Source organism: Rhopilema esculentum, chromosome 20, assembly GCF_057945365.1.
Source record: "Rhopilema esculentum isolate cy_ngs chromosome 20, ASM5794536v1, whole genome shotgun sequence".
Taxonomy (NCBI): Eukaryota; Metazoa; Cnidaria; class Scyphozoa; order Rhizostomeae; family Rhizostomatidae; genus Rhopilema; species Rhopilema esculentum.
This window is the reverse complement of record NC_142834.1, coordinates 5,307,431-5,333,621: the sequence shown is the minus strand read 5'-3', so window position 1 is coordinate 5,333,621 and position 26,191 is coordinate 5,307,431. Positions and strand designations below refer to the sequence as shown.

The 26,191-nt window shown below is 36.6% G+C and overlaps 2 protein-coding genes and 1 long non-coding RNA gene across 7 annotated transcripts; 2 read left to right on the top strand and 1 right to left on the bottom strand.

Annotated features, from left to right (window-relative positions):
• The first annotated feature begins 958 nt into the window (after positions 1–958).
• LOC135681182 (uncharacterized) lies at positions 959–9,115 on the top strand. Of its 5 annotated transcripts, none has more exons than XR_016145025.1 (4): positions 959–1,136; positions 1,292–1,388; positions 1,740–1,776; positions 7,334–9,115. It is a non-coding gene; the product is annotated as an uncharacterized LOC135681182 (long non-coding RNA). The 5 variants fall into 5 exon arrangements; XR_016145029.1 differs by having other exon boundaries at positions 1,289–1,388; XR_016145026.1 differs by lacking the exon at positions 7,334–9,115 and adding an exon at positions 3,377–5,358.
• Positions 9,116–9,551: 436 nt separating this feature from the next.
• Positions 9,552–15,384, bottom strand: LOC135687054 (DNA-directed RNA polymerase III subunit RPC7-like). The gene is made up of 7 exons (XM_065203500.2): positions 15,224–15,384; positions 12,429–12,558; positions 12,077–12,139; positions 11,163–11,219; positions 10,760–10,845; positions 10,463–10,570; positions 9,552–10,045 (listed from the first exon to the last, which is right to left on the bottom strand). Exons 1-7 carry the CDS (start codon positions 15,332–15,334, stop codon positions 9,953–9,955), a joined length of 648 nt encoding a protein of 215 aa, XP_065059572.1. The 5' UTR covers positions 15,335–15,384; the 3' UTR covers positions 9,552–9,952.
• LOC135687055 (pyroglutamyl-peptidase 1) lies at positions 15,381–25,022 on the top strand. Its single transcript, XM_065203501.2, has 6 exons — positions 15,381–15,481; positions 16,280–16,332; positions 20,918–21,034; positions 23,178–23,304; positions 24,084–24,180; positions 24,777–25,022. Exons 1-6 carry the CDS (start codon positions 15,418–15,420, stop codon positions 24,940–24,942), a joined length of 624 nt encoding a protein of 207 aa, XP_065059573.1. The 5' UTR covers positions 15,381–15,417; the 3' UTR covers positions 24,943–25,022.
• Positions 25,023–26,191: the final 1,169 nt, after the last annotated feature.

The window sequence follows — 26,191 nt, the reverse complement described above, 5'->3', positions numbered from 1 at the left end:
CAGGAGACTTAGGGGGTAACCCATTAAAATATCTAAACGAGGAACACGAATAGACCTGGGCTTGCAAATGTTTTGAAGCATCTTTCAATTAACGGAAGACTAGCTCCCCTACGAAGCCCGCTACGCGGGCTTGCCAGTGACCCTACGGTAGAGTACATAGATTAGCCTCGGAAAAGACAAGAATTCTGTCGAAGCCCCCTATGAGTATGCAGATTAGCCTCGGAAAAGACAAGAGGTGTATCAACCTCGATTTGAAAAAAATTGGCTCCGCACAGGTCACGTGATAAAAAATTACTCGCACTCCTGTGACTATCGCTAGGAAGGGGGGAGCCTCTACCCCTTCTCTATCTCAGGCGACCCCCTGACTAGCGATAGTCACAGGAGTGCGAGTAATTTTTTATCACGTGACCTGTGCGGAGCCAATTTTTTTCAAATCGAGGTTGATACACCTCTTGTCTTTTCCGAGGCTAATCTGCATACTCATAGGGGGCTTCGACAGAATTCTTGTCTTTTCCGAGGCTAATCTATGTACTCTACCGTAGGGTCACTGGCAAGCCCGCGTAGCGGGCTTCGTAGGGGAGCTAGTCTAACTAATACTAATATGCGACTATGCAAATTTTCTCTAATCTCCTCAAACAAAAGCCCCACACAATGCACGAGCGGATCCCTCCATCGAAACCACCCAGCGCTTCAAAAGGTTACGAGCCAAAACCGCTTTGCCGATTTTCAAAATTCTTTTTTCCACTTCGTCCTGGATCCTCAAACTACTGCGTAGGGGGTTTCTTTTTTTCGTTTTTCCTCCCTTTTTTATAGATATTTGTACCTTTTCTCCCGGGTTCGTTCCAAAATCGCTCCGATCCTCTCCATCACGATTAGTGCTCTCCGAGCTCTTTGTCCCATTGTCCCGTTTCTAAAGGTTCTTTCTCTCTCTTTTCTCTTGGTCTCTACTACAAAAGATTTCAAAACTTCTTCCTCCAGCAATCGTTCGATTTCAAAGGAGGCTTTTCAAATGTGCTCATAATTTTTTGGTGATTTGGAATTGGATGATAATAAATCTACGTGCACTGCTGGTTGGCATTCCTTTTCGAACTCGAAGCGGTTGTCGACGGTCGTGTTCTACAGTGCTACAGCTGCAGGTGAGTCTCGCTAGCTTTTTATTATAAACTCTCCGCTAGCTATTTTCCTTTCCTTTTAATCGATCGATCGATTGAAACCCCGTTTGTTATTATTTCGTTTGCAAGAGCCATGTAATTCGTGCTTCTGACGATCTTCCTTTTCTTCGTTTTAGTAGCTACGTTCACCCGCTGCTGCCCGTTTTTCGGTTCTGCGATGGCTGCTGGCTGTTCCCCTTCTTCACTGGTATCAGAATCGATGGCATGTGAATACAGGTAAGCGCTGTTGTTCTTAGGTGTTTTCGAAATTTATCATTTGACATGATTTTCTGCTCATTTGGATAAAATTGCACTAAAAACCGGCTGCTAGACCCCCGCCGCGAACGAAAAATTTTTACCTCTTCTCGTGGTTTTGTGCTAAAAGGAAACTGAATTTGCTTTATTGCAATCAAAGTATGAAGAATTGTGGTAGATTTTGCCTGCTGTTTATTCTTGATGCAAGAAAATTTGATTTTCATAGGAAAACCCGTTGTAATGCGAATTATGTAATCCCGCCAGCCCCTACCTTTTTATGCCTATCGAGAATCCTTTGCAGCAACTTTTCCTAACCGCCTTCCTTTTTTGTAGATAAACGATCGGATTCGCTGACTTTTTGGTACAACAAGTGAGTATTTTTCGATTAAAATTTCACTTTTTGTGCGATTTTCCCGCTGAGACTGAGATGGGATTTGCCTGGCTCTCGAGTGAAAATTATTTCTAGCTTTTTGAGAGCAATTTTACGGAATTGTAAATAAATCATTCTAGAAACCATTTCAAATGACTTTTTGCTTATTTGGGCGAAATTACACTAAAAATCGGTTGTTGAAAGGAGTCGCTAGACCCGCCACGAACGTTTTTCTCTAAATGTTTTACCTCTTCGCAGTTTTGTAATTCAAGGAAAATGGATTTGCTGTATTGCTCGCTTAACGAGAACAATTTCAAATGATTTTATGCTTAATTTGATGAAATTACACTAAAAACCGGTTGCTTAATGCTAGACCCCCGCCGCGAATGGCGAATTTCTACCTCATTTCGTGGTTTTGTACTGAAAGAAAGCTGGATTGTTACGGTAGATTGTGCCTGCATCATTTTCGGAATTGTAAATTTATCATTCTAGAAACCATTTCAAATGACTTTATGCTTAATTTGATGAAATTATACTAAAAACCGGTTGCTAAAAGGAGTCGCTAGACCCGCCACGAACGTTTTTCTCTTAATGTTTTACCTCTTCGCAGTTTTGTAATTCAAGGAAAATGGATTTGCTGTATTGCTCGCTTAACAAGAAGGATTTCAAATGATTTTATGCTTAATTTGATGAAATTACACTAAAAACCGGTTGCTTACTGCTAGACCCCCGCCGCGAACGGCGAATTTCTACCTCTTTTCTTGGTTTTGTACTGAAAGGAAGCTGGATTGTTACGGTAGATTGTGCCTGCATCATTTTCGGAATTGTAAATTAATCGTTCTAGAAACCATTTCAAATGACTTTATGCTTAATTTGATGAAATTACACTAAAAACCGGTTGCTTAAGACCCCCGCCGGGAACGGCGAATTTCTACCTCATTTCGCGGTTTTGTACTAAAAGAAAGCTGGATTGTTACGGTAGATTGTGCCTGCATCATTTTCGGAATTGTAAATAAATCATTCTAGAAACCATTTCAAATGACTTTATGCTTATTTGGGTGAAATTACACTAAAAATCGGTTGCTGAAAGGAGTCGCTAGACCCAATGTGAACGTGTGTCTCTTAGTGTTTTACCTCATTCGTAGTTGTGTGCTTAAAGGAAAATGGATTTGCTGCATTGCTCTCTTAACAACAACAATTTCAAATGATTTTATGCTTAATTTGATGAAATTACACTAAAAGCCGGTTGCTTACTGCTAGACCCCCGCCGCGAACGGCGAATTTCTACCTCATTTCGTGGTTTTGTACTGAAAGGAAGCTGCATTGTTACGGTAGATTGTGCCTGCATCATTTTCGGAATTGTTAATGAATCATTCTAGAAACCATTTCAAATGACTTTATGCTTATTTGGGTGAAATTACACTAAAAACCGGTTGCTAAAAGGAGTTGCTAGACAACGAACGTGTTTCTCTGAATTTTTTACCTCTTGCGTAGTTTTGTGCTTAAAAGAATATGGATTGGCTGTAGATCGATTTCCTTAAAACGTGCTTTCGTTAACCATGGAATAACATCTTCATTATTCTTTTTGTTCTTTATCTAGATCAAAGAGCGTTTCAAGCAATAATTACGGCGCAGACGTGATTCTCGGACCTTCGAAACGAAATTGATGGCATTTATGCTGGCGTTAAATCAAATGATGAAACAAGAAAAAACTTGACTGTGGAGAAAAGGACTAAAGTTATATAATATAGATTAGCTGTTAACCGTAAATTGTATTTTGTTAATTTGTTGTTAGAGTAAGATTCCTTTCTGATGCACGAAACTTGGCTGTTTTTTATCTTTCTATTTCTTAACTGCTTTGTTCCTGCAGTGTTTCAAAAGCTAATTGTGACGCAGATGTGATATGTGGACCTCAAATGTATAGAACTGCATAATAGCTCTATAACTCTTTGGAGTTTAGAAGAGGAGTCATTAATTCTTTTATGAATCAACATAATTATTTAGGAATTTTGATTCTTAAGAAATTTTTAGATGATATATATCTAAACAAGCACCATTGGCCAATAACGGCTAACAGGAATTTATTGTTGGAAAACTTTAATGTTTGATTCAAAATAAACAGAGGAAGTTTGAAGGTGGCCCGAAATTATATCTTAAAACAGCATCACAAGTGAACAAGAATTGAGCGAAATGCTATGATAAAGATATTCACGTTGGATTTAAAATTAACATTACAGCTTTAAGAATGGCGTTAGAAAATATTTATAAGCGCCCTATAAGTCGACGAGGGCTAAGAGTGTATGATTGGAAAACTTAAAAATTTGATTCTGACTAAATAGGAGAAATTCTAGGATTAACCCATGAAAATTTTCTCCTTCAAGGAAAATGGATTTGTTGTATTCGTCGCTTAAGAAGACCATATTCAAATGATTTTATGCTTAATTTGATGAAATTACACTAAAAACCGGTTGCTTACTGCTAGACCCCTGCCGCTAACGGTGAATTATTGCCTCTTTTCGTGGTTTTGTGCTGAAAGGAAGCTGGATTGTTACTGAAGATTGTGCCTGCATCATTTTCGGAATTGTAAAGGAATCATTCTAAAAACCATTTTAAATGACTTTCTGCTTATTTGGGTGAAATTACACTAAAAACCGGTTGCTGAAAGGAGTCGTTAAACCCGCCGCGAACGTGTTTCTATTGCTAATTGATAATCTTGATAATCGAGGAACTACTCATTGGGTTGATTCCATTTCTATGGTTGATTCTATTAGGAATTTCGCAAGTATCGGCATCTGGAGCCAGCAAGTAATTAAGTTTGGGTTTACTTTTCTAAAACGATTCACTGAATTACAATCAAGGTAATAAAGCATTATCTTCCTACACGAAAGAAGCTCATATCTCAATTGGGTTGTTGCTGCAAGTAAATAATACTTTGTCCTCCAGCAATTATTTCCTGCTCTTGCCAATAGTATATGCTACTCACAGTAGGCGTGACTATGGATTGGATTAATTATGTTTGTCTTCTGTCATGTTTAGAATGTGCTTGCCTGCTTGCTGTATGATATTACACTTTTTGCTTGCATTCCTTATTAAATTGAAAGAATGTAAGAGGGCATTGTTTTTTTTCTTTGATTTTCAGGATAGATTCAATTTTAATTTGATTTGTCAGAGGTTTGAACAGATAAGTAAAGTTGAGAAGTCTTAACTTGAAATTTTATGGAAAATTAAAACAGGAGGCTTAGGGGGTAACACATTAAAATATTTAAACGAGGAACACGAATAGACCTGGGCTTGCAAAGTTTTGAAGCAACTTTCAATTAACGGAAGACTAGCTCCCCTACGAAGCCCGCTACGCGGGCTTGCCAGTGACCCTACGGCAGGGTACATAGATTAGCCTCGGAAAAGACAAGAATTTTCTTAATACCCCCTGTGAATGATAGTAAAATTAGCCTCGGTAAAGACAAGAATTCTGTCGAAGCCCCCAATGAGTTTGCAGATTAGCTTCGGCAAAGACAAGAGGTGTATCAACCTCGATTTGAAAAAAATTGGCTCCGCATAGGTCACGTGATAAAAAAATTACTCGCACTCCTGTGACTATCGCTAGGAAGGGGGGAGCCTCTACCCCTTCTCTATCTCAGGCGACCCCCTGACTAGCGATAGTCACAGGAGTGCGAGTAATTTTTTTATCACGTGACCTATGCGGAGCCAATTTTTTTCAAATCGAGGTTGATACACCTCTTGTCTTTGCCGAAGCTAATCTGCAAACTCATTGGGGGCTTCGACAGAATTCTTGTCTTTACCGAGGCTAATTTTACTATCATTCACAGGGGGTATTAAGAAAATTCTTGTCTTTTCCGAGGCTAATCTATGTACCCTGCCGTAGGGTCACTGGCAAGCCCGCGTAGCGGGCTTCGTAGGGGAGCTAGTCACTATAACTAAAATTCGGATATGCAAATCAACCCCGAACAAAAGATCCACACCGCCCCGCGATTCAAACGGTTTTCAGCCAAAACCGCTCGGCAGATTTTCAAAATTATTTTTTCATCTGAATCCTAGATCCTCGAGGCTCAAACATAAGGTCCGCTTTTTCGTATTTTCGCTTCCGTTTTTGAGATATTAACGGTTTTCTCCCGGGTTCGTTCCAAAATCTCGCGATCACGATTAGTGCTCTCCGTGGTCTTTGTCCCGTGTTTCTATAGGTTCTTTCTCTCTCTTTTCTCTTGCTCTCTACAAAAGATTTCAAAACTCCTTCCAACAGCAACCCTTCAATTTGAACGGAGGCTTTTCAAATTCGTTTCGCTTTCTACAAAGAATCTACTGTGTGCCGATAATTTAGGTGATTTGGAATTGGATGATAAATCTTCGTGCACTGCTGGTTGGCATTCCTTTTCGAACTCGAAGCGGTCGTCGACGGTCGGTGTCGTGTGCTACAGCTACAGCTCCAGTAGTCAATCGTGCTGGGTGCTCGCGACAGACCTCAGGTGAGTCTTGCTAGCTTTTTTTATCAACTGATTTTTTATCGATCGACGATTGAACCCCGTTTCCTATTTTGTTTGCAAGAGCCATGTGATTCGTGCTTTTGACAATCTTCCTTTTCTTCGTTTTAGTAGCTACGTACGGTACACGCGCTGCTACCTGATATTTGGTTTTTCCATTGCTGCTGGCTGTTCCTGTTCTTCATTGGCATCAGAATCGATGGCATGCGAATACAAGTAAGCGTTGTTGTTCTTACATGTTTTCGATATTACTTTTTTCAAATGATTTTGTGCTCATTTCGATGAAATTACACTAAAAACCGGCTGCTAGACCCCCGCTGCGAACGAAAACTTTTTACCTCTTCTCGTGGTTTTGTGCTTAAAGGAAACTGGATTGGCTTTATTGCAATCAAAGTATGAAGAATTGTGGTAGATTATTCCTGCTGTTTATTCTTGATGCAAGAAGATTTGATTTTCATAGGAAAACCCGTTGTAATGCGAATTATGTAATCCCGCCAGCCCCCAACTTTTTATGCCTATCGAGAATCCTTTGCAGCAACTTTTCCTAACCGCCTTCCTTTTTTGTAGATAAACGATCGGATTCGCTGACTTTTTGGTTCAACAAGTGAGTATTTTTCTATTAAAATTTCACTTTTTGTGAGATTTTCCCACTGAGAATGAGATGGGATTTGCCTGCCTCTTGAGTGACAATTATTCTAGAAACCATTTCAAATGACTTTATGCTTATTTGGGTGAAATTACACTAAAAACCGGTTGCTAAAAGGAGTCGCTAGACCCGCCACGAACGCCTTTCTCTTAATGTTTTACCTCTTCGTAGTTTTGTCCTTCAAGGAAGATGGATTTGCTGTATTGCTCGCTTCACAAGAACAAGTTCAAATGATTTTATGCTTAGTTTGATGAAATTTCACTAAAAACAGGCCGCATAAAGGGGTGGCTAAACCCTCGGGGCAAACCTTTTTTTCTGAAATTTTTACAAAGCATTATGACTATGGATTTCCTTAAAAAGTGCTTTCATTAACCATGGAATAACATCTTAATTATTTGTGATGTTCTTCATCTAGATCAAAGATCGTTTCAAGCAATAATTATGACCCAGACGTGATTCTTGACTGTGGAGAAAAGGACTAAAGTTATATAATATAGATTAGCTGTTGTCCGTAAATTGTATTTTGTTAATTTGTTGTTAGAGTAAGATTCCTCTCTGATGCACGAAACTTGGCTTTTATCTATCTTTCCATTTCCTAAATGCTTTGTTGCTGCAGTGTTTCAAAAGCTAATTGTGACGAAGATATGATATGTGGACCTCAAATGTATAGAACTGCGTAATAACTTTATAACTCTTTGGGGTTTAGAAGAGGTGTTTGATTCAGAATAAACAGGGAGCTTTGAGGGTGGCCCGCAATTATGTCTAAAAACAGCATCACAAGTGAACAAAGATTGAACGAAGTGCTTTAAAATGAACATTACAGCTCTAAGAATGACTTTAGAAAATATTTAAAAACGCCCCATAAGTCGACGAGGGCTAAGAGTGTATGATTAGAAAACTTAAAAATTTGATTCTGACTAAATAGGAGAACCTCTAGGAGTAACCCATGAAAATGTGCCAACGAGCATAAGGAATTGGTGGGACTGGCAGAAGCATGTTGCTGTCAAGTTTAAAGTAGAATTCAGAATAATTAACAAAGCTTTTAGATAAGCCTGCAAGATATTTAAACGACCACCACGATACACCGAGTGATAAAAGAAGATGGAAACTTTGAAAATTGCAATTAGAATAAGCAGGAGAATTAAAGAGGGTAACCCGTGAAAGTATTTAAACGAGGACCCCAATTAGATCGTGGCTTACAAAATATATTGAAGAACTTTTCTGCCTTGCCTCGATATTGCAACCGTTTATGTATCAAATTGGTGTGTACATTTTAATAAACGGAAGAGTAGCTCCCAGTAAATCCCGCTCTGCGGGCACCCTATGGACCCCGGAATGGAATAGTAAGATTAGCCTCTGAAAGTCAAGAGTGCTATTAACCTCGATTTCAAAGGGGTTCAGATGGTGATGAAAGCTATGATATTGCTAATTGGTAATCATAATAATCAAGGAACTACTTATTGGATTGATTCTATTAGGAATTTCGCAAGTATGGGTATCTGGAGCCAGCAAGTAATTAAGTTTGGGTTTAATTTTCTAAAAGGATTTACTGAATTACAATCAAGGTAATAAAGCATTATCTTCCTACACGAAAATAGCTCTTATCTCAATAGGGTTGTTGCTGCAAGTAAATAATACTTTGTCCTTGAGCAATTATTTCCTGCTCTTGCCAATAGTATATGCTACTCACAGTAGGCGTGACTATGGATTAGATTAATTATGTTTGCCTTTTGTCACGTTTAAAGTATCCTTGCCTGCTTGCTGTATGATATTACACTTTTTGCTTGCATTCCTTATTGAATTGAAAGAATGTAGGAGGACATTGTTTTTTTATTCTGATTTTCAAGATAGATTCAACTTTAATTTGATTTGTCAGAGGAGTAAACAGATAAGTAAGGTTGGGAAGTCTTAACATGAAATTTTATGGAAAATTAAAACAGGAGACTTAGGGGGTAACACATTAAAATATTTAAACGAGGAACACGAATAGACCTGGGCTGCAAATGTTTTGAAGCAACTTTCAATTAACGGAAGACTAGCTCCCCTACGAAGCCCGCTACGCGGGCTTGCCAGTGACCCTACGGTAGAGTACATAGATTAGCCTCGGAAAAGACAAGAATTTTCTTAAAACCCCCTGTGAATGATAGTAAAATTAGCCTCGGTAAAGACAAGAATTCTTTCGAAGCCCCCAATGAGTATGCAGATTAGCCACGGAAAAGACAAGAGGTGTATCAAACTCGATTTGAAAAAAATTGGCTCCGCACAGGTCACGTGATAAAAAAATTACTCGCACTCTTGTGACTATCGCTAGGAAGGGGGGAGCCTCTACCCCTTCTCTATTTCAGGCGACCCCCTGACTAGCGATAGTCACAGGAGTGCGAGTAATTTTTTTATCACGTGACCTGTGCGGAGCCAATTTTTTTCAAATCGAGTTTGATACACCTCTTGTCTTTTCCGTGGCTAATCTGCATACTCATTGGGGGCTTCGAAAGAATTCTTGTCTTTACCGAGGCTAATTTTACTATCATTCACAGGGGGTTTTAAGAAAATTCTTGTCTTTTCCGAGGCTAATCTATGTACTCTACCGTAGGGTCACTGGCAAGCCCGCGTAGCGGGCTTCGTAGGGGAGCTAGTATTAATACTAATATCATTATTTCACATTAATACGCACAAACAAAGGATCCTTATTTCTTTCCTTCCCTTCATTTCTATTCATGTGAAAATTACTTCACAGTCACTCCTGTATTCTTTACGTCTTAAAATACATTTCGTATGAAAAATGGCTTCTTTCGAATGATTTAAAAAAAGTATATGCAGTCAAATTCTTTATAATTCATCTTCTTTTGCTCAAGCTTGGAAAGATCTCCAATCTCTTTGTGATTTCAAACTGCTCTAGTTCACTGAACCAGGTATCGCAGACAGTTTTCCAGAACTCTTACAAGGCAGTCTTACAAGGATATGTCCTCAGGATGGCTTGGGCTAGAGACTCAATGAAAGCAAATGGTTTGAGCTTTACCTCGATTCCTGCTGGCAATTAGTAGACGGGTCCTTCGTCACCATCATCATCATCACCCATTCCAAATTCATCATCTCCTTCATCATAATGGTTCACAAGATAATCATTATCCTGAAAAATGAAGAACCAATCAAATCGTGATTTCTGTAGGATACGATTTTGTCAACTGGTTGCAAAGCTGCTATCAAAAAATTTATGAGGGGATTTTTAGACCAGAATAAGATATGCAGGACAAACCAGTCTCAGTTTAATAACGGCACCAATCTAATTTTTCGCTTAAATAAGAACAATAAACAAACCTGCAGTGTGGTTCAGTTGCACTAATTCAGGACCAAAAACTAGGCCTTTTTTGGTCATGTTAAAAAGTTGCAAAAGTTTAAACTTAGCGTCAAGGGTTATTTTGCAGAAAGCACTTTCAATAGCAACAAACTGCCAGTGTTGTTTCAGAAGTGCCACGAAGCCCTGATTATTTTGTTTTTATATCATAACTTTTTCAACTGTGGTAAAAATTTCTCTTTTTGAACAAACCTCTTCCTCATCTTCTTCGTAGTACTCTTCTTCTTCTTCAATCTCATCGCCCTCTTGCACATCTTCATCGTCTGCAACAACTTTCTCTTCTATTACTTTTTCCAGCACCTGCAGAACAATAAGCTACTGACTTGAAATCAAAGATAATGAATTTAGTTTCCTAGAATTGGTAATAATGTAGAGCACAAACTTACCTCCATAAAAAGCTGCTTTATATTTCAAAAAGCGGCTTCCATTAATGTTTCATGATATTCACAATAAATTCTACCTAACAATAATAGTTCCAATCTTAAATACCTCTAAGGTAGTAGATTCTTCTTCATCAATATTAAGCTTGTCATTTTTTGGTCTTTTCTTCTTGATGACAATCGCAGGAGTAACAGCTTCGAGAAAAAATACTCAATGGTTAAGTTCCATGTCAAAAAGAGTCATCAGTAATTGAATTTAAAATCACTTCGATGTGCTGTAACTAAGCTCACAAATTTTAGATGTCAAGTTTTGTCATTCAACGAGAACCTTTGGTTGGAGAAAGATGACACAAGGTCTCCCAATTTTTTCCATATAAAAATAAAACCTTCATTTTGACCAGTGAATAATTAGGCCTGATCACCTAGCCTGTTATTGGTCAACAGAAAACAAGCTATGTGATGATTCGACGCCTCTATATTTTCTATATGTTAAAAAGTAAACATACTCAAACCTTTTAATTTAGTCCTTTTCAGTCTTTTCTGTAATTCTTTTGGTAGCAAAGCATTTTCTGGAAATCAAATGGATGTTTTATATACATATTTTTTACAGTGATATATATGCCAAAACGGTACTTAATCTAAATACAACATCAACATTAGTAAAAAACATATGAGACTGTTCAATTACTAAATTAGCTGAGTATGACTTTCCACCTGTCAAACTTCTAGCAGATGCACTTTAAGATGCTGTGTCATGGGTACATCAACTGCCATTTGAAAGCATCAGTAACAAATGACAATACATTATCTTTAATACAGTAAAACTCGAAACATACAAGATTTGTAACATAACTGGACTATGTAACACTTTTGTGTTCAGTGATGATTTGTGTTGGTTGTTGCTGTCTTTTTTGTGATGTTCCAAATTTTATTATATTGTGTAAGGGTATTGAAAAGACATTTAAAGACCCACTGTCAAACAACAAAGAAGCCTCTTTATTTAACAGGGCCTTTTCTTGCTTATCAACATTGCGCCTGCACAATTTCACAAATTTCATAAAATTAACCTGCTTAAATTGTATGGAATCAGTTGGGGCTCAAAACAAGCCTGAAAAAAACTATGATAGGGAATCTGATTTAATTAGTGACAACTTTGTTATGCTTTCTTACTCTTTTTAGAGCTTCACAGAAATATGGTAATACACAAATGGAAGAATGGTAAATACCAGCAAATCAAATTGGTTGAATTTATTTATTGAAAGTTAAAACACAAGTTGCAGTCGGGTTGCACGGTGTAACTGACAACAAAAAGCTATGTAATGCTATTTACATGACTGTAGAGCTGATTTCAAAAATTCAATTCAGAAGCCAACAAATCTTACATGATTTGGTGCAGGTTAAGCATGACACATGAAGTGGCTCTTACCTATAATAAAGCCAGCTCCATTACTTTGGGATGTTTTGTATTTGTCTGAATACCTTGCAATATCTATGAAAAAGCATGAAAAGTAAAAGAGACAAGAAAACAGATTGATTCAATCCATTTCACTGACTGGTGAAATCTAGATGAAGCACTGATACTGATAATTGAGCACTGATTCGTGTTCATTAGAGAGATTGATAAAAGGCAGAAGCGTACAATCAGTCATGGACCCGCTAAAAATGTTACGAAGAAGCCTGCACAGATGAGAATAACTGATAGGAAACAATGGTATATATTCTATCAGAGACAAATTGGACCATAAAATATATTCTAAATAGTTTGAAATGTTAAATACCTTTACTTTTGACACTGGTCTTAACAAAATATAGAGAGTCTTTCATTCCTGCACGAAATTCTTGTTTCAGTGCTAAAAGGTACTCATCTGCTTCTGTATTTCTTAAAGGACTTGGTTTAAATTCCAGTGGCTAAAATTGTAAGAGATTTGAAAAAATCTGCATAAATCAACCCTAAACATTTCAAATAATGGTTTGAGTTTCATATCATGCTGCTTAACTGCTAGACCACATCAATTCTAGCAAGGCCATTTTCAGATCTTGATGTAACAAGTTTTAATTTCTACAAAATATCACTAAATATTCAAATCCACTCTCCCAGAAAGAAAAAGAGAAAAACAAATAGAAGACCTTGGAGAAACGTTTAATTTTTAGCCTAAAAACTCTTTATTCTAATAGTCTTAATAAAAATTTTAATCTCCTTCAATAATTTCTTTTTATATCTATTTCCTACTCTTCTCTTACTTTCCTCCCATTCCCGTATTCAGTTTTTTTCAGCTGTGTCACATCTCGCATTCTTTTCTACTTATCAAATCTTACCTTCTCTTTGCCCGGCTTGCTTCTTTTCTAGCCACTTGATATCAAGTACATGCTCGAAACGTCGTGTTTTTAACAATCAAACTATTATATTTTCATGCTGGTACTAAATTTATTTGCTAACTATATTATCGCCACTCTCCCAGAACTTGCATCAATGTCCAAATATAAAACAAAATGATTATCCTTCTCAAACATTCTAAACACCGAATAGTTAATTCGTGCAAAATTGATCCCCATGTCTTGAGATCAGTTTATTATATTTTCTTGAAACATATTGCTCGAGGAATATATGATGCCGATGTAGCAACTGGTTTTTAGGAAACATTTTGGATATTTCTGAAGAAACCAGGACATCCAGGTCAAATTCATGAAGCAATTTGTCTCCTCTGATACTTTCACTTGGCCACAGAAAAAGGACATCTGCTGGGTTGCAGTTACTCAGATTCTGTGCAAGGGAATTTCACTGAAAGTGAAGTTTACAGCAGGTAGGTGCACAGATCAAAGAGAGATTTTGAATCTGTTTGAAAACTTTACAAAAATGAGCAGTTTGTAAGTAACTGACGGATGCAGTGGCATGCTGTTTTTCTTGTGATGATTTTATGAAATTATTGTTTAGCCTATTGAATTATTAGAGTTGATCAATTTTCTCTGTCTTTTTGCATGTCTCACATTGATTGAAACATTCTTGTACCATTTGGGATAGTCAGCTCAAAGTGATGGCTAGAAACCTTAACCAAAAACAAAAAGGTTGTGCAAATTTGTTGGAAAATCTGTTAATGTTGCCCCCCTTGTACCAGTCTTTGTATGCGCACGCCTCCACACACGCCCAAATTGGTCAAGGCGTGCAAATCATCGTACGCGCAAAACAAAAAATTTTCCATGAAACATCTCTGTTTGGAAGATTTTTAAAGCAGCGTTAAGTCAAAAACGCTGCAAGTGGCCTTTCTTCATATTACAAAGACTATTGTACAAGACATATAATCAGTTTTGAGGGGTTTATTTCTCAAATTGACTTCCTTATCATATTTCTATCTTTTAGAACGTAAGATCTTACGATATTTCTCAAATGTCAATTTTTGCAGATTTTATCACTTTTTCCATTCCCTAAAATTCCAACCTCTCAGTGGGTCCGTATGATTTGTTTTGCTGTCCATTGAGTTATGACCAGCATAATATGTGGAATGTCAACAATCAATGCAAATTCCATACTACTTTTGTTGGGGGCTCAAACTTGATAGGGGACTCTAGTTATCAATCTTGAGTGTTCACTCAATTTTGAATGGCACACTTTTTCAACACTCTATTCTCTGTTCCGGGTTGGTGTCATCGATTTTGCATTTTGCTATCTATGGACCTTTCTCAAAAATAGACCTCAAGTTTGAAATTGTCATCTTGAAATTAGTCTGTATTGAAAACAACATGCCATTTATGCTGTTTGCGTTGTGAGTTACTTCAATTTGAATATTCAGATATTTCTTTAGATTCAACCAGTCAAAAAAAAAATTTCTGCCAATGAAAGCAACAAATCCCATTGAAATGATAGCATGACTTTAGAGTATGGCAGTTTCCGACAGGATCTTGGGTGTGCAAGGGCAAAATTTCAAGTGTGCAAGTGTGCACTTCGATTGTGTATAAAAAGGGCACAACAAAGTGGAAGATAAGAAAATAAACAAAATTGATAGTTCTTTCGTCGTATCTATCAAACCAATGCAAGATTGAGTAGATCTTGAGGAAAGATGATTCTTTATCTGCCCTTTGAAATAGACATACCAATGTCATGCCCAGATCTCAAATATCACATCCTTTACCAGGTATGCAGTTGCCATACTCTGCAGTCTCAGTCTGGACTGGATGTAAAAGCTAAATTTTGAAAATGAAGTAATTCACTGCCTGACGGTCTAAATAGCATTAAATTTTCGGCACAGACTAATTTCAACATGAAGATTTCAAATTTACGATCCATTTTTTGGGAAATATGAAGATAAAAATTGCCCGGAAGATAGAGATAATATCAGCTTTCATTTAGAAGGTCCTTTTTTAACTTCGAAAAAAAGGGTCTAAAACTGAGGCACTTTCAAAGCCACGCTAAAAAAACCACGCCTGTCATTTGGATATGTTAGAGTGTATTTATGATTCTAGATAAATTTCTTTGGAGTGATAGATGCAATGCAGCTTGAGCTTCTTGTTGCATGCAAGTTGCAGGACCTTGGAATGGGATTGAGCAAAAACGGTGTAGGACGAGCAAAATTATGCTTACCGGGAAAAGAGGGGGTGGCTGTAATATAGCTGCAGGTATTGCATCGCCTTTTCCGAAACCTAGAGCCCCAGTATCGAAGGAGTACGATCGACCGCGACCTCTCCCTGCCATGTTATGCTTAGGCCATACTGCCTCGTATAACTTCAGTACCAGTGTGTAACCGAGACCATTCCAAAATAGATTCTAGGAAGTGGATGTGGTTGATCCGGTTGATCGTCATGTGCACTCAAGTCGATAAGAAGAAGGTGCTTGTAACAGGTTTATGATAACAACCAATATGTTTTCGTTGGGAATGTCATAATATTTGTATTGTAGAGAGTGCTAGAGTCGATTTTCCCCTGTTGCGGTTTTTCGTATTATTCCAACTAAAAATAAATCTCTATACGACATATATTGAATATGTCAGTTGAGACTAGATGGGCATCGATAGTTCTTTCCGTCATGTATTTTTGTAGACAAATGCTTTAAAGTTTTTGAAAAATATTCAAAATAAAGTTAGTAGCATAAACCTAAAATTTAATCAACTTCAAGTATTCCAAAAGCGATGATGTCAGACAAGACTTTGCACCTATACTTTAAGTTTGATTATTTATTTGTGTTGTTTCAAAAATAATTTTTTTATTGATTGCATTTATGGGGGGGGGGGGGGGTTGGTGCCCCCAAAGTGATAAGAGAGAGATTTGTAAGGGTTTGGCCTTTAACATCTCTTTAATATTCAGATGACAGCAATACATATGTACTATATTTTATTTTGCCAAGGTTTATGTAATATAATATTCTATTTTATGTGTGTGAAAAACATACTTGGGAAAAACATCATTTTGTGATCTTATTTGAATGCATAAAAATTTGGTACAATGAAAAACATGTTTGTAAAGTATTTACATAGAATTATTCAGGATCTTGAGTGGAAGAGGGAGGCACAAGCAATGTGTAGGAAATTTTTTCAAGGGTTTTGGCAAGGATTAATGGCCATCTGTAAATTTAAATTTAATTCTCTTTGCAACCCATTTATTATTTGGGATCTCACAGTATTTATAACAAACCATTTTTTAGGATTTGGCCCATTTCAAGGACACTCTGTCAATGCAAGTTGGGAATCAGTCAAGGTGCATTGTTTTATTTTCATATAATCATTGACTTTGAAAGTCATAATTATTAGGTTTCTTCAGATCCTAATCTTATACTTTTATCCTTGCTTGCACATACAAATGTTTTAAATCTGGAATTTTGTATTAAATTCATTGGTCTAAAGGATTTATACTATGTCTAAGTAAATGAATAATAATTTTTGCTATTTCAAACGATTCTCAGGTAAACTAACAAGGTTTACAATAGAACTCTCTAGGAAGATTTATAATATAATAGACTAATTCAACAAACAGCTTCATTTTTGAAAATTATTCAAATTTTTTTGTACCAAATTTTGACCCCAAATTCAGATTAAGAGCAAGAATTTTTTTTTTGCAAGAATTTTAGTGCAACTCCATACAAAAATTGATATAAACTATAAATATATTGACTGGATCTGGAGATATCCCTTTAGAAAATTGCCCCAAGTTGAGCGTGGTCCACCCAAAATTTTCCTTGTGTTACGTTTGACACATTAAAATTCCAATAAGATTTAAATTATTGTTAACAGGAGACCCTCAATTGGCACTAAGAACCTTTAAATTATGCAGAATCTGAAAATTGCATTTAGATGATGATCATAAAACCAACAGACCATGGAAAAAATGTCAATTTTTCCACCCATCATAAAGTATCATAAATCTGATCTACCCATATTTGGGGCTAAAATTCCACTAGTCTGTCAACACTTATGTAGTGCTTTCCAAAAGTATCAAACACTTCAATTGTATATTTGAAACACAAGAGATCTTGAACCTCAGAAAAAATGATTTTCTATCCAAAAATCTGCCCTTTTTCCTTTTTGTTAACAATACATATACGTACTGTATCACTGGGCAAGTGATATAGATTTAGGGAATTGAGAAGCAACTTCAAGTTGGAGGTACTAAGATAACAGGCACTTTTTAGAATTTCTGAAGAGGGTTCTCTTGAAAAGGAACGTTTTTAAGTTGGGTTGGGCACATGACTGTAGTACCCCTTATTTCACACCCCTATATAGAATAGATACTAGACTGCTGGAAAGGCAATTAATAAGAAGATGCATATATACTTACACAGACAGAATGAATTACAATGTTAAGGACTTACATCTTGTTTGTTTTCATAAATACACAAGAGAATATACAAAATATATTATGCTTATCTCTTTCTGGGTAATTGGGGGTTTAGAGGTCATGAAATCACCCAGCAATCTGAACTCTTTATGGAGTTCAAGAGCAAAAAGAACAATTTTTGCGGTCAAGTCCCTTACAAGTTTTCAAACTTTATTTCTCCATAAAATTTTAAACATGGTATGAAAAATTGTATCTAGCAGAAAAGTATGGTGGTAAAACCAAATCTGAGCTCAAAAAGTCGTGCAATAAAGATTGGAGTAATTTACAAAACAAGACCGTAAGCTTACTGAATTGACTCTATAGAATGGCAAAATTACGTCATCCATTTTTAGAATTCCAGAATGCTGGCTCCAGAACCTGAAACAACAACACAGATACCTCCAAATTTGCAAAATCAGTTGAATCTTTTGGAAATCTATCGAAATATAACCACAGAAGCATGGATTATTTCCCAATCAAATCCTTTTAAACTGGTCTTGGTTCTAAAACTTATGAATCAGGCAAAAACAACAGTAATCTTTCAGCATAGCTTTCATCCTTAACTGGCTATATATCTTAGTCATTTTTGAACGATTTGAACCGATTTTTTAGAAAAGATCGCATGATTTAACTTCATTTGTCAAGTGATTGTTTTGAGGACCCAAATAATTAGGCCGAAGAACTGACCTTAATTTCACTGCGAGCTCCTGAGTGTTTTTGTTAACCTAGTAACAGGAATGATACTACGGTAAAGGAGCAATCCCTCAAGATTTTTGTTAGCTGCATTGTCAATAACTTAGGTACTTTTTGATACCAAATGTTTGGTCCTCTTACCTTATATCTTAGTATGTTGCTGTACACGCTTAACGACAAAGCCAAGTTTAAATCTTTTTAAAACTGCCACTGAAAACTTCAATGCAAACTTGAAAATTCTTTTTTTTAATAATTGTAAAAATTGTTGACAATAAAATCACCACTGTTTGCTTTGTGAATAGAGTGTTTAGAACATGTACATCTTTCCTGTAACCCATTTTTCTTGAAAATAATATTTTTTTAAAATATATTAACATTTACAACGTGCTAATAGCTAACCGCTAAACGTTACGCTGGCAAAGATAAATTAGCAGCTTGCATAATTGCGAGATAACCTAGTCACAATTCTTTTCCTGCAATTTTCAAAGCCCTTTATGTTATCGAGTTCTCCAAAATAATTTCAAACTGTCTTTTGACCGTATGCTGTCCATTATTATACGAAACCAGATATTTCCCTTCACCACCAACTGTTACCGCTATGGCAGACAGGGGAGAAGAATGGGATTTAATTTTATTGTTTCACAGTTGAACGCGTTAGGCGGTACAGACAGTTTGATCCATGATAAAATGAATCTACTTTGCTAGAAAATTCATCCAGTTGTAAAGTCTGAAGTCCTCCTAGCTCCCCCTTACGCTATTCCATTGGCTGAAAATGCTCGTTGGTTAGTTCTAACTAAATGCCTTATCTTCAGATAAGAATTCGTCGATAAGTCTTGAAAATACCCTCATTAAACTAAAACATCCTTAGACGTAATAACAGTCTTAAAAATATGTTTCTTTTTCAATTAGAAAAGGAGGCTGGCTTCTTGAGATCCTCAGTGAAAATGCTTTTTAACAATAAAATCTGTTATGTAAGATTTTAACCTTATTATCAATGCAACATAAGGCAATAAGCTCCACCCCAAAGATGAAAACTTGAAACATCTGCCATTTTGTAGGCCATCTGGTCACTGTTTGGTTTATCAGCTGTTTGTGAGACGATTCTAAAGTCGTGCTTTTTAAACAGATACACGTTCAAAAGTATCGACCTTAAAGAATTTACATGAAATTCAGACGCAGCGTTCTGCTTTGCTAACAGACGCTTTTGTACACGAGAAAGACATTTTTAGGCTAATTATGTGCACAGGGAAGTCTTGATCGTTGAAAGAAGAATTTCAAATATAAAGATATCAACAATAATTAGTAAGAATACAAACGATTAAGCAAAAAGGAGGTATAACTAATACAGTTAAAATTGCGTTTTAACGTATCTTTACTCATAACCAAATCGCACGAGTAAAACGACTACATATAGTGCTAGACGATTTACAAGACAATTCAGAAGACAATTTACAAGGCAATTTACAAGATGATAACACTAAAGGTGTGATCAAGCACATTTCTTCTGCAGCAAAAAAAACAAAAATAAAAACAGAAGAAAGTCAGAGAAGATAAGAGAGGGGGGTATGTGCAGCCTAAATGAATCTGTTTTTAGTATCGGCATAACTGGCTGTTGCTGAATAATATTCTCATTTGAAGTAGCACTTAGGCCATCATTGGAATAGAGTAGGTGTGAAAGTAGAATTGTACAAAGTGATGCTTCTCCCTGTGGCAAAATCTTTGTAGAAGAAGCCTCCATCTGGTCTCACGCGTGTTCGCCATTTGGAGGTTTTACTGTATTCTAAAATGGTTCTGATTCACCACAAATACTCTTTGATGCAGGGTCCAAAAAAGTCCTCAACCTTCCTCCGGTCAAATTTTTCCCTGTCAAAACCTTCCTCCAATTTTTCAAGCAAACACCTTGGCCAGGGCATGGCTAGGGAGTGTTTACTGGATAAGGGGTGACAGACGCAATAAATCGAGACAAAGTTATGTGTCTTGATCGATGGTAATCACCGTATACGGTAAAACGTTGCTAGAATACCAATCACATTACAGCTCAAGAATAATATTTCTTTTAAAATTTTCGAGTGATAAAATCGATAGAAACATGATATAATATACATTGAAAAATTTCAAAACAATGGAACACGAACAGCATTCTGGTAAAAGGGCATGGCCTAGAAATTTTGCGTCTGTTCGTGCCACCATTCACCCTTCGACCTCGCGGCAGATTCAACGTGTGTTTTAAAAGCGCAATAAAAGAAAAAAAGGAAAATAAGTTGTCTCAATTATTTTTACAAATTCTATTTTACCAAAACCTTCCTTAAAATTTCTATTGTTTCTCAAACCTTCCTCCGGTCAATGACCGTGCGACCGTAATGCTTTCAGGACACTGCTTTGATGGTCAGTTAATGGCCGCCGTTTTGCATTTCATGGCGATTTGAAACAACTGTGGAATACGTTCGTGGTTGGAGTCCATCGATTGAGAAGCATCAATAAAAAACTTCGCATATCAAGTCTTTTTGACTAAACGTTTGTCGACCTTTTGTATACCTTATTAATAACCATCAAAATAATAGCAAATGCTTACTTACCATATAAGGCCAACTTGAAGTTAAAATGCGGGGAAGATTTTAATGTGCCCCCAGTTAAGTTAATAAATGATCATGTGTATGTTTCATTTGATTATGACTAAACGCAAAATATTAATGATTACTTCACAACAGTAACATTAAAATTAAGAAGGTAATTGTGCTATGTGCCTTTTTTTTAATGATGATGCTGTGTTTTGTAGGAGCTTCAGAAAGGAAAATTTACCAGTGACGTCACGATCCACATTGCTGAGATACCAGTTGCCTACAAATATGTTGAAGATAACTTATACAAATTAGAGAAAGAACTGAATCCTGATGTGAGTTACGATTATTGGTCACTGCCTGTTTGTCACATTTAAGTTATTCAATTCTTAAAGTTCATATTCAGTTGCTGTAGATCGTTTCATCTCTTGTGATGTCGAGATAAGCCTCATTTCCCCTATCTTTCCCTGAAGGCTACAGATTTGACGATTTTGGTCTTGTTGGTAGATTTTTAAATCTGTCTTGTTCGTCTGCATCAAAAAATTTGATTACCTAAAATTTTTACAGAATTTCAAATTATTACCCAGTATCATTGGTCTTCTGCAGACATTTTGGTAAACATTTTTGGATCATTAAGGATCGAACCCTTTGTGAAGATCGAGTATTGAAAATCAATATCCTAACACTAAAAATTGTGCGGTTAAGCAAGGTTTATGCTTGTTTTGAAAATATCAATAATATTTGGCTGCAGCAATTAAACTGCGAATTGCTATCTCCAGTGGTTACTAAATATTGAAGAAATCACTCCAGAAAGACCAAATCAATTTTGTTCTGTTTTTATCATCGTGATTTTTAGACTACTAAGCGTAAACATTGCCACGAACAGGCTCTCCGTCATCGACCCATACATTAAAATTAAACTACATTGAAGCGTTACTAGCCAATCAGGTACATCATAAGCACACTAGCTCAAAGGCTCGGTGATACAAAGGCTTCTATCACTAACTCAATGTTGTGTGAATTCCTGCATTTCTGCATGATATCCAAATCTATAAAACGAGGCTAACAGTCTGTACCGCCTAACTCGAGGAATCGGAAGAAAATGGTAGACACTTGCATTTCGTTTTATAGTAGCCAAAAAAATGCAAATAATGTTTGGATCTTCGCATGGTTTTGCTTTTCATGGGGGTAGCTTTCTCGATAGTAATATGATATTTCACATGCAAACCTGCACAGGATATCTTGGATATTGGAATCTTCGCAGAACCCTTTAAGCGATCTTTGTGTACGAAAAATGAGTACACTGTGTTTTATATCTCATTGCTGCTTAAACTTGACTTCATAAACGGCATAAACTTCAGCTTCAGCTTTTTTAGCTAGTCTGTTTACTCAACTTTATACCTGGAAACCCTAATCCATAGGAATACCTGCAAATACATTGAATGATGATATTTTATAATTTTTCTAGTCGTGCTTCGAGTAGGATGCGAATTTTGCAGGAGCTCCTTCAGTTTTCATTTCAATGCTGTAATCCTTGAGCCTATTCGGATTTCTAATGGGATTTCGTTTCACATCTTTGCACCAGAATAATAACATCTGCTATTGGAGAATTATCGGTGCTGCCTTGCAGTGCCAAGATTTTGTTAGAACTGGAAAATATTTTTAAAGATATCTTGTAAGAAAGTGAGCGCTAGATTTTGAGAATTGTTATAATAATGTGGTATTTATAATGAATAACTTTGGGCAGTACCCTTGTGGAGAGAATTTTCCTCCCGTCAGCCTTTGCTTTAATTTCACTCTTTCAAATTCCCCATCCAATTTCTTGAGGTCTTCTTCGCTGCCCTTGCATTCTATCTTCCATTACCGCTCTCGCCAAACCCTCCTCCTTGTACCTTATGTCCAAAATTTTTGAACTCCTTCTTACTCACAATCTGCAAATCTAGAAACCTCTGCCTTAACACATTCGTTTCTACGTCTTATCTTTCCAAGATATTCCCAGCAATATTTTTCAAGTCTTCACCTCAAATGCCTTCGTCCCTGTTTGTCCCATCTACTCAATGTCAATTCATCTTTATGTTCTTTGCTCTCTGGATGTTGCTCACCATTGCTAGCGCACTAACGGTCTTTCCAGGTCATTTCCAGGTAAAAGGGTCATTTGCTTTCAGCGTAATCGCTGTAGTTTCATGTGATATGGGCATCTGTTGTTAAAACGTGCTATTGATAGAAGCTGATTTGTAAATCAGTACGAGGTGAGCTTATGTGGTCAGTTTCAGACCCACCAATAGCATCTCAGCTCGAAGATCATGACTCACCGACTTCGAGTATACCCTCTTCTTTTATCACGACTCAGTGCCTTTAATAATGACTTGCCCGCTGCAATGTTAAGTACGTCATTGTTGATGTTTTGAAATAAAATTTATAGCTTTATATATCCTTTTTTCAGGCCAGTTGGTATCAAGATTTTGATTTCTCTTGCAGCTTATAATGCATGTTGGAGTTTCAAGCATTGGTCACTGTGTGCAGATTGAAGAATTTGCTCACAGCACTGGCTATACAAAACAAGACGTTGAGGGATGCATACCAGACGAGTCTTCAATTGGTCCTAGTAGGTAGTTCACTTTAGTACGAAGTTTAGTCAGTTATGGTGGCAGATAAGTTTCGTCAGCAGATAATTTTTAAAATACGTAATGAGGGGTGTGACATGTTTTTACAAGTGACGGTGGATTGTACACACTATGTACAGGAGGTGTGATTTTTCGCTATTTCACCGGATATCTTTTCTCGTTTCGTACTGTTATTTGTGCAGGACAACCTTCACTGCTCCACCTGAGCATTTTTTTTAGAGTTACCATACCTTTTGAATAAGCCTCCTTTCAAACAAGCCAACCGAGCGTTTTTGGATAAGCAAACTTATCGAGCACGTGTTCATCTCTGAGAGATAAATCGTGGCGTGGGTCGTGTACAGTAATGGTATCTGGTAGGCAACCTTATCCAGGCTTTTCAAAATACAGTATCATTGCCGAGAAAATAAAGCCTTTCAAAGTACAAATTGTTGATTTCATAATGCTATCTATTTAGTTTTGAGATTATGTTTAGTAAAACTTCAGCATTAAATTTCAGCAGATATAATCTCATTCAATTTTTTCTGTATCTCGCTCTCCTCTTCTTCGATGGTCTCCATTTATGTTTATAAAATAGGAAAACGGTATTACCGCCTCTCCATCTATAGATAGTGAGCAGCCATCTTTCGATTCCCAAATGCCACCGTTGTATCAGCTATATGGTAAAATGACTTTTTCGATGTTCGTAGTTAAAAGAATGTAAGCATTGTTTGTTGTGATATTTTTCGGCGCTTGGTAACGTATCCTGATTATTTTTACATAGAATGCTTGAAAACTTCCTTGGATATTAGTGAACTCAGAATGTTTTGTGACAAACATGCATGCTCCTGTACTATCGAATCATCGACTGACGCCGGACGGTAAGCGATTTTCGTGAAAATGCTGTTTACAATGTCTACTACATCCATCGAGTTGAGTTTTGTTTTCTTTTTTGTAATTGTTTTCCAAATAGAACCAGATCCGCCTTAGGAAAGCGTTTTCAAGCGTTTATGTTGTCGGTCACAGATTTGCGATTGTCGTGATGAGGGGAGGCGGGAGAAAAAAATGCCAAGAGATTGTGTTTTCACTTGGAAATTGTATTTACTGAGCGGTCCAACGGTCTGTAGAAGGTGTACAACGGTGGATGTACAGCCTTTCTTGTAAAGGCATTGAATCGTCGTTTAAGTTTCGTGTGATCTCGACAAGCATCTTTTACAAAGGTTCTGAACAAATCCTGTTATCAAAATAAGTGCAAGGTCAAAACATTTGGTCAGCCTTAGGCCCTTTTACAGTATCACAAGTCCGGTAAAAAATCATGACTGAGTATATTCGGGTATTTCATCTCCTTTTATCCTGAATCAATGCTTATTAAGGTCATATTTTTGTTGGCGCCTGATGGCTGAAAATTATCAAAACAGTTTTAAAGTATATAATCGATCATCTTTTAAAATTCTAAAAGATTCCTTTGCTTTCAAAGGTACCTCTGTGAGTACATCTATTACACTTCATTAAATGCAAACATCGCCCCGGCTCTATTCGTTCATGTCCCATGTTTGGATGCCCCATACAGCAAGGAAGAACTGGCAGAAACATTAAGGCTGATAGTTCTCGCAGCATTGAGCCAAATCAGTAGGACGAAATAAGAAGTAACAATTCTTCCTTTTGTATTTGGAATTTGCTATCCAAGCACTCAAAGTGTTCGTATAAAAGCTTTTTTTTTTAATTTTTGGTTTATCTTTGGTGAATTCTTTTTATAACCAATCTAATAATCATTCAATTTATATAAATCTTATTTTCACAAGTTCTCACATCATACCTATTTTAAATTGTTTATCAGACCATATAATGTGTCAGACTCACTCTGATATCCTTTTTCAATTTATGCTTAACCAATCACAGCAAAGTTTAACGCCATCGTGTTGAAATGCAAACGACCTTTAGTTGTAAAAAGTAAAGATGATGGTTATGTTATGGTTTTCGTTCACCTAGAAATTGAATTCTTTCTTTTGAAAGTAAATATTATCGGCAAATGGTATTTTCTATTGCATTTCAACTAAACAATTCAAGAGAAATATGTACTTACATGCTATTTATCTTCAAGACAGTAGCTGCAGAATTGCTGCAGGATTGCACGTAAACACTTCATGGTTGTACGAATAATAGACTTGCACAGTGATAAAGGTAGAAGTGAAAATTAGGAATTGTGGTGTTAGAAACTACAAAGCACATCCCCGGAAGATTATTTTTTGTTGAAGAGGGAGACTAATTTGTCAAATTTTTATAGTATTTTTACGCAGTATTTGAAAGATAGACGCATATCATAAAAAATATTATGTCAGGTACAAATGCTATATAGCTATATTCTGCGGAAAAAAAATAATTTTCGGTTGTTTCGGCTACTTCTACTAAGCACTGACTGTGATGAATAGATTTCGGGAGAAGACTGTTTGTCCTAGGTGTTCTTTAAGGAGATACAGGGCTAAAGGGAGGTGGGCCTCGCTTTAAGACAGCCCTATCTTTAAGGAGGTTTTCAAGAAAAGAGGTTTCACTGTTGCTCATTTATTGACTAAGACATTTAACATCTTAAAAAGAAGTTTTATTTTAAGCACGATTAACAAGAGAATATATTTTCTACCTATCGTTGCTCAGACTTGGCAAACATTGTTGGGGGTATTTGCCTTGCATCAAGAGCCATGGTTTCTAGATAGCCAATTCCTTTACAAATGTATCCAGCTGCGGATGTAAGACAAATAAAATCGGCCTTCTACTGTAGATATAGGACACAAATACTCGATACCTAAAAGGTGGTTAAACATATAACCCATAGCTCCTCTTGCTTATTTAGAATCGTAAGAAATGGACTTGAGGTCGATAAACAGTAGCAGACAATCT

Bases quoted from the DNA above. Each gene is read 5' to 3' on its own strand.
- LOC135687054 (XM_065203500.2), bottom strand. From the start codon at position 15,334: ATGGCAGGGAGAGGTCGCGGTCGATCGTACTCCTTCGATACTGGGGCT. The intron at 10,846-11,162 runs GTTTGAGTATGT...TTTTTCTCGAAG, and splicing joins GAAAAGGACTAAATTAAAAG to CTGTTACTCCTGCGATTGTC. The intron at 10,046-10,462 runs GTTTGTTCAAAA...TTCATTTTTCAG, and splicing joins ACGAAGAAGATGAGGAAGAG to GATAATGATTATCTTGTGAA.
- LOC135687055 (XM_065203501.2), top strand. From the start codon at position 15,418: ATGTGGTTGATCCGGTTGATCGTCATGTGCACTCAAGTCGATAAGAAG. The intron at 16,333-20,917 runs GTGCATTGTTTT...TGTGTTTTGTAG, and splicing joins CAAGTTGGGAATCAGTCAAG to GAGCTTCAGAAAGGAAAATT. The intron at 24,181-24,776 runs GTAAGCGATTTT...TTGCTTTCAAAG, and splicing joins TCATCGACTGACGCCGGACG to GTACCTCTGTGAGTACATCT.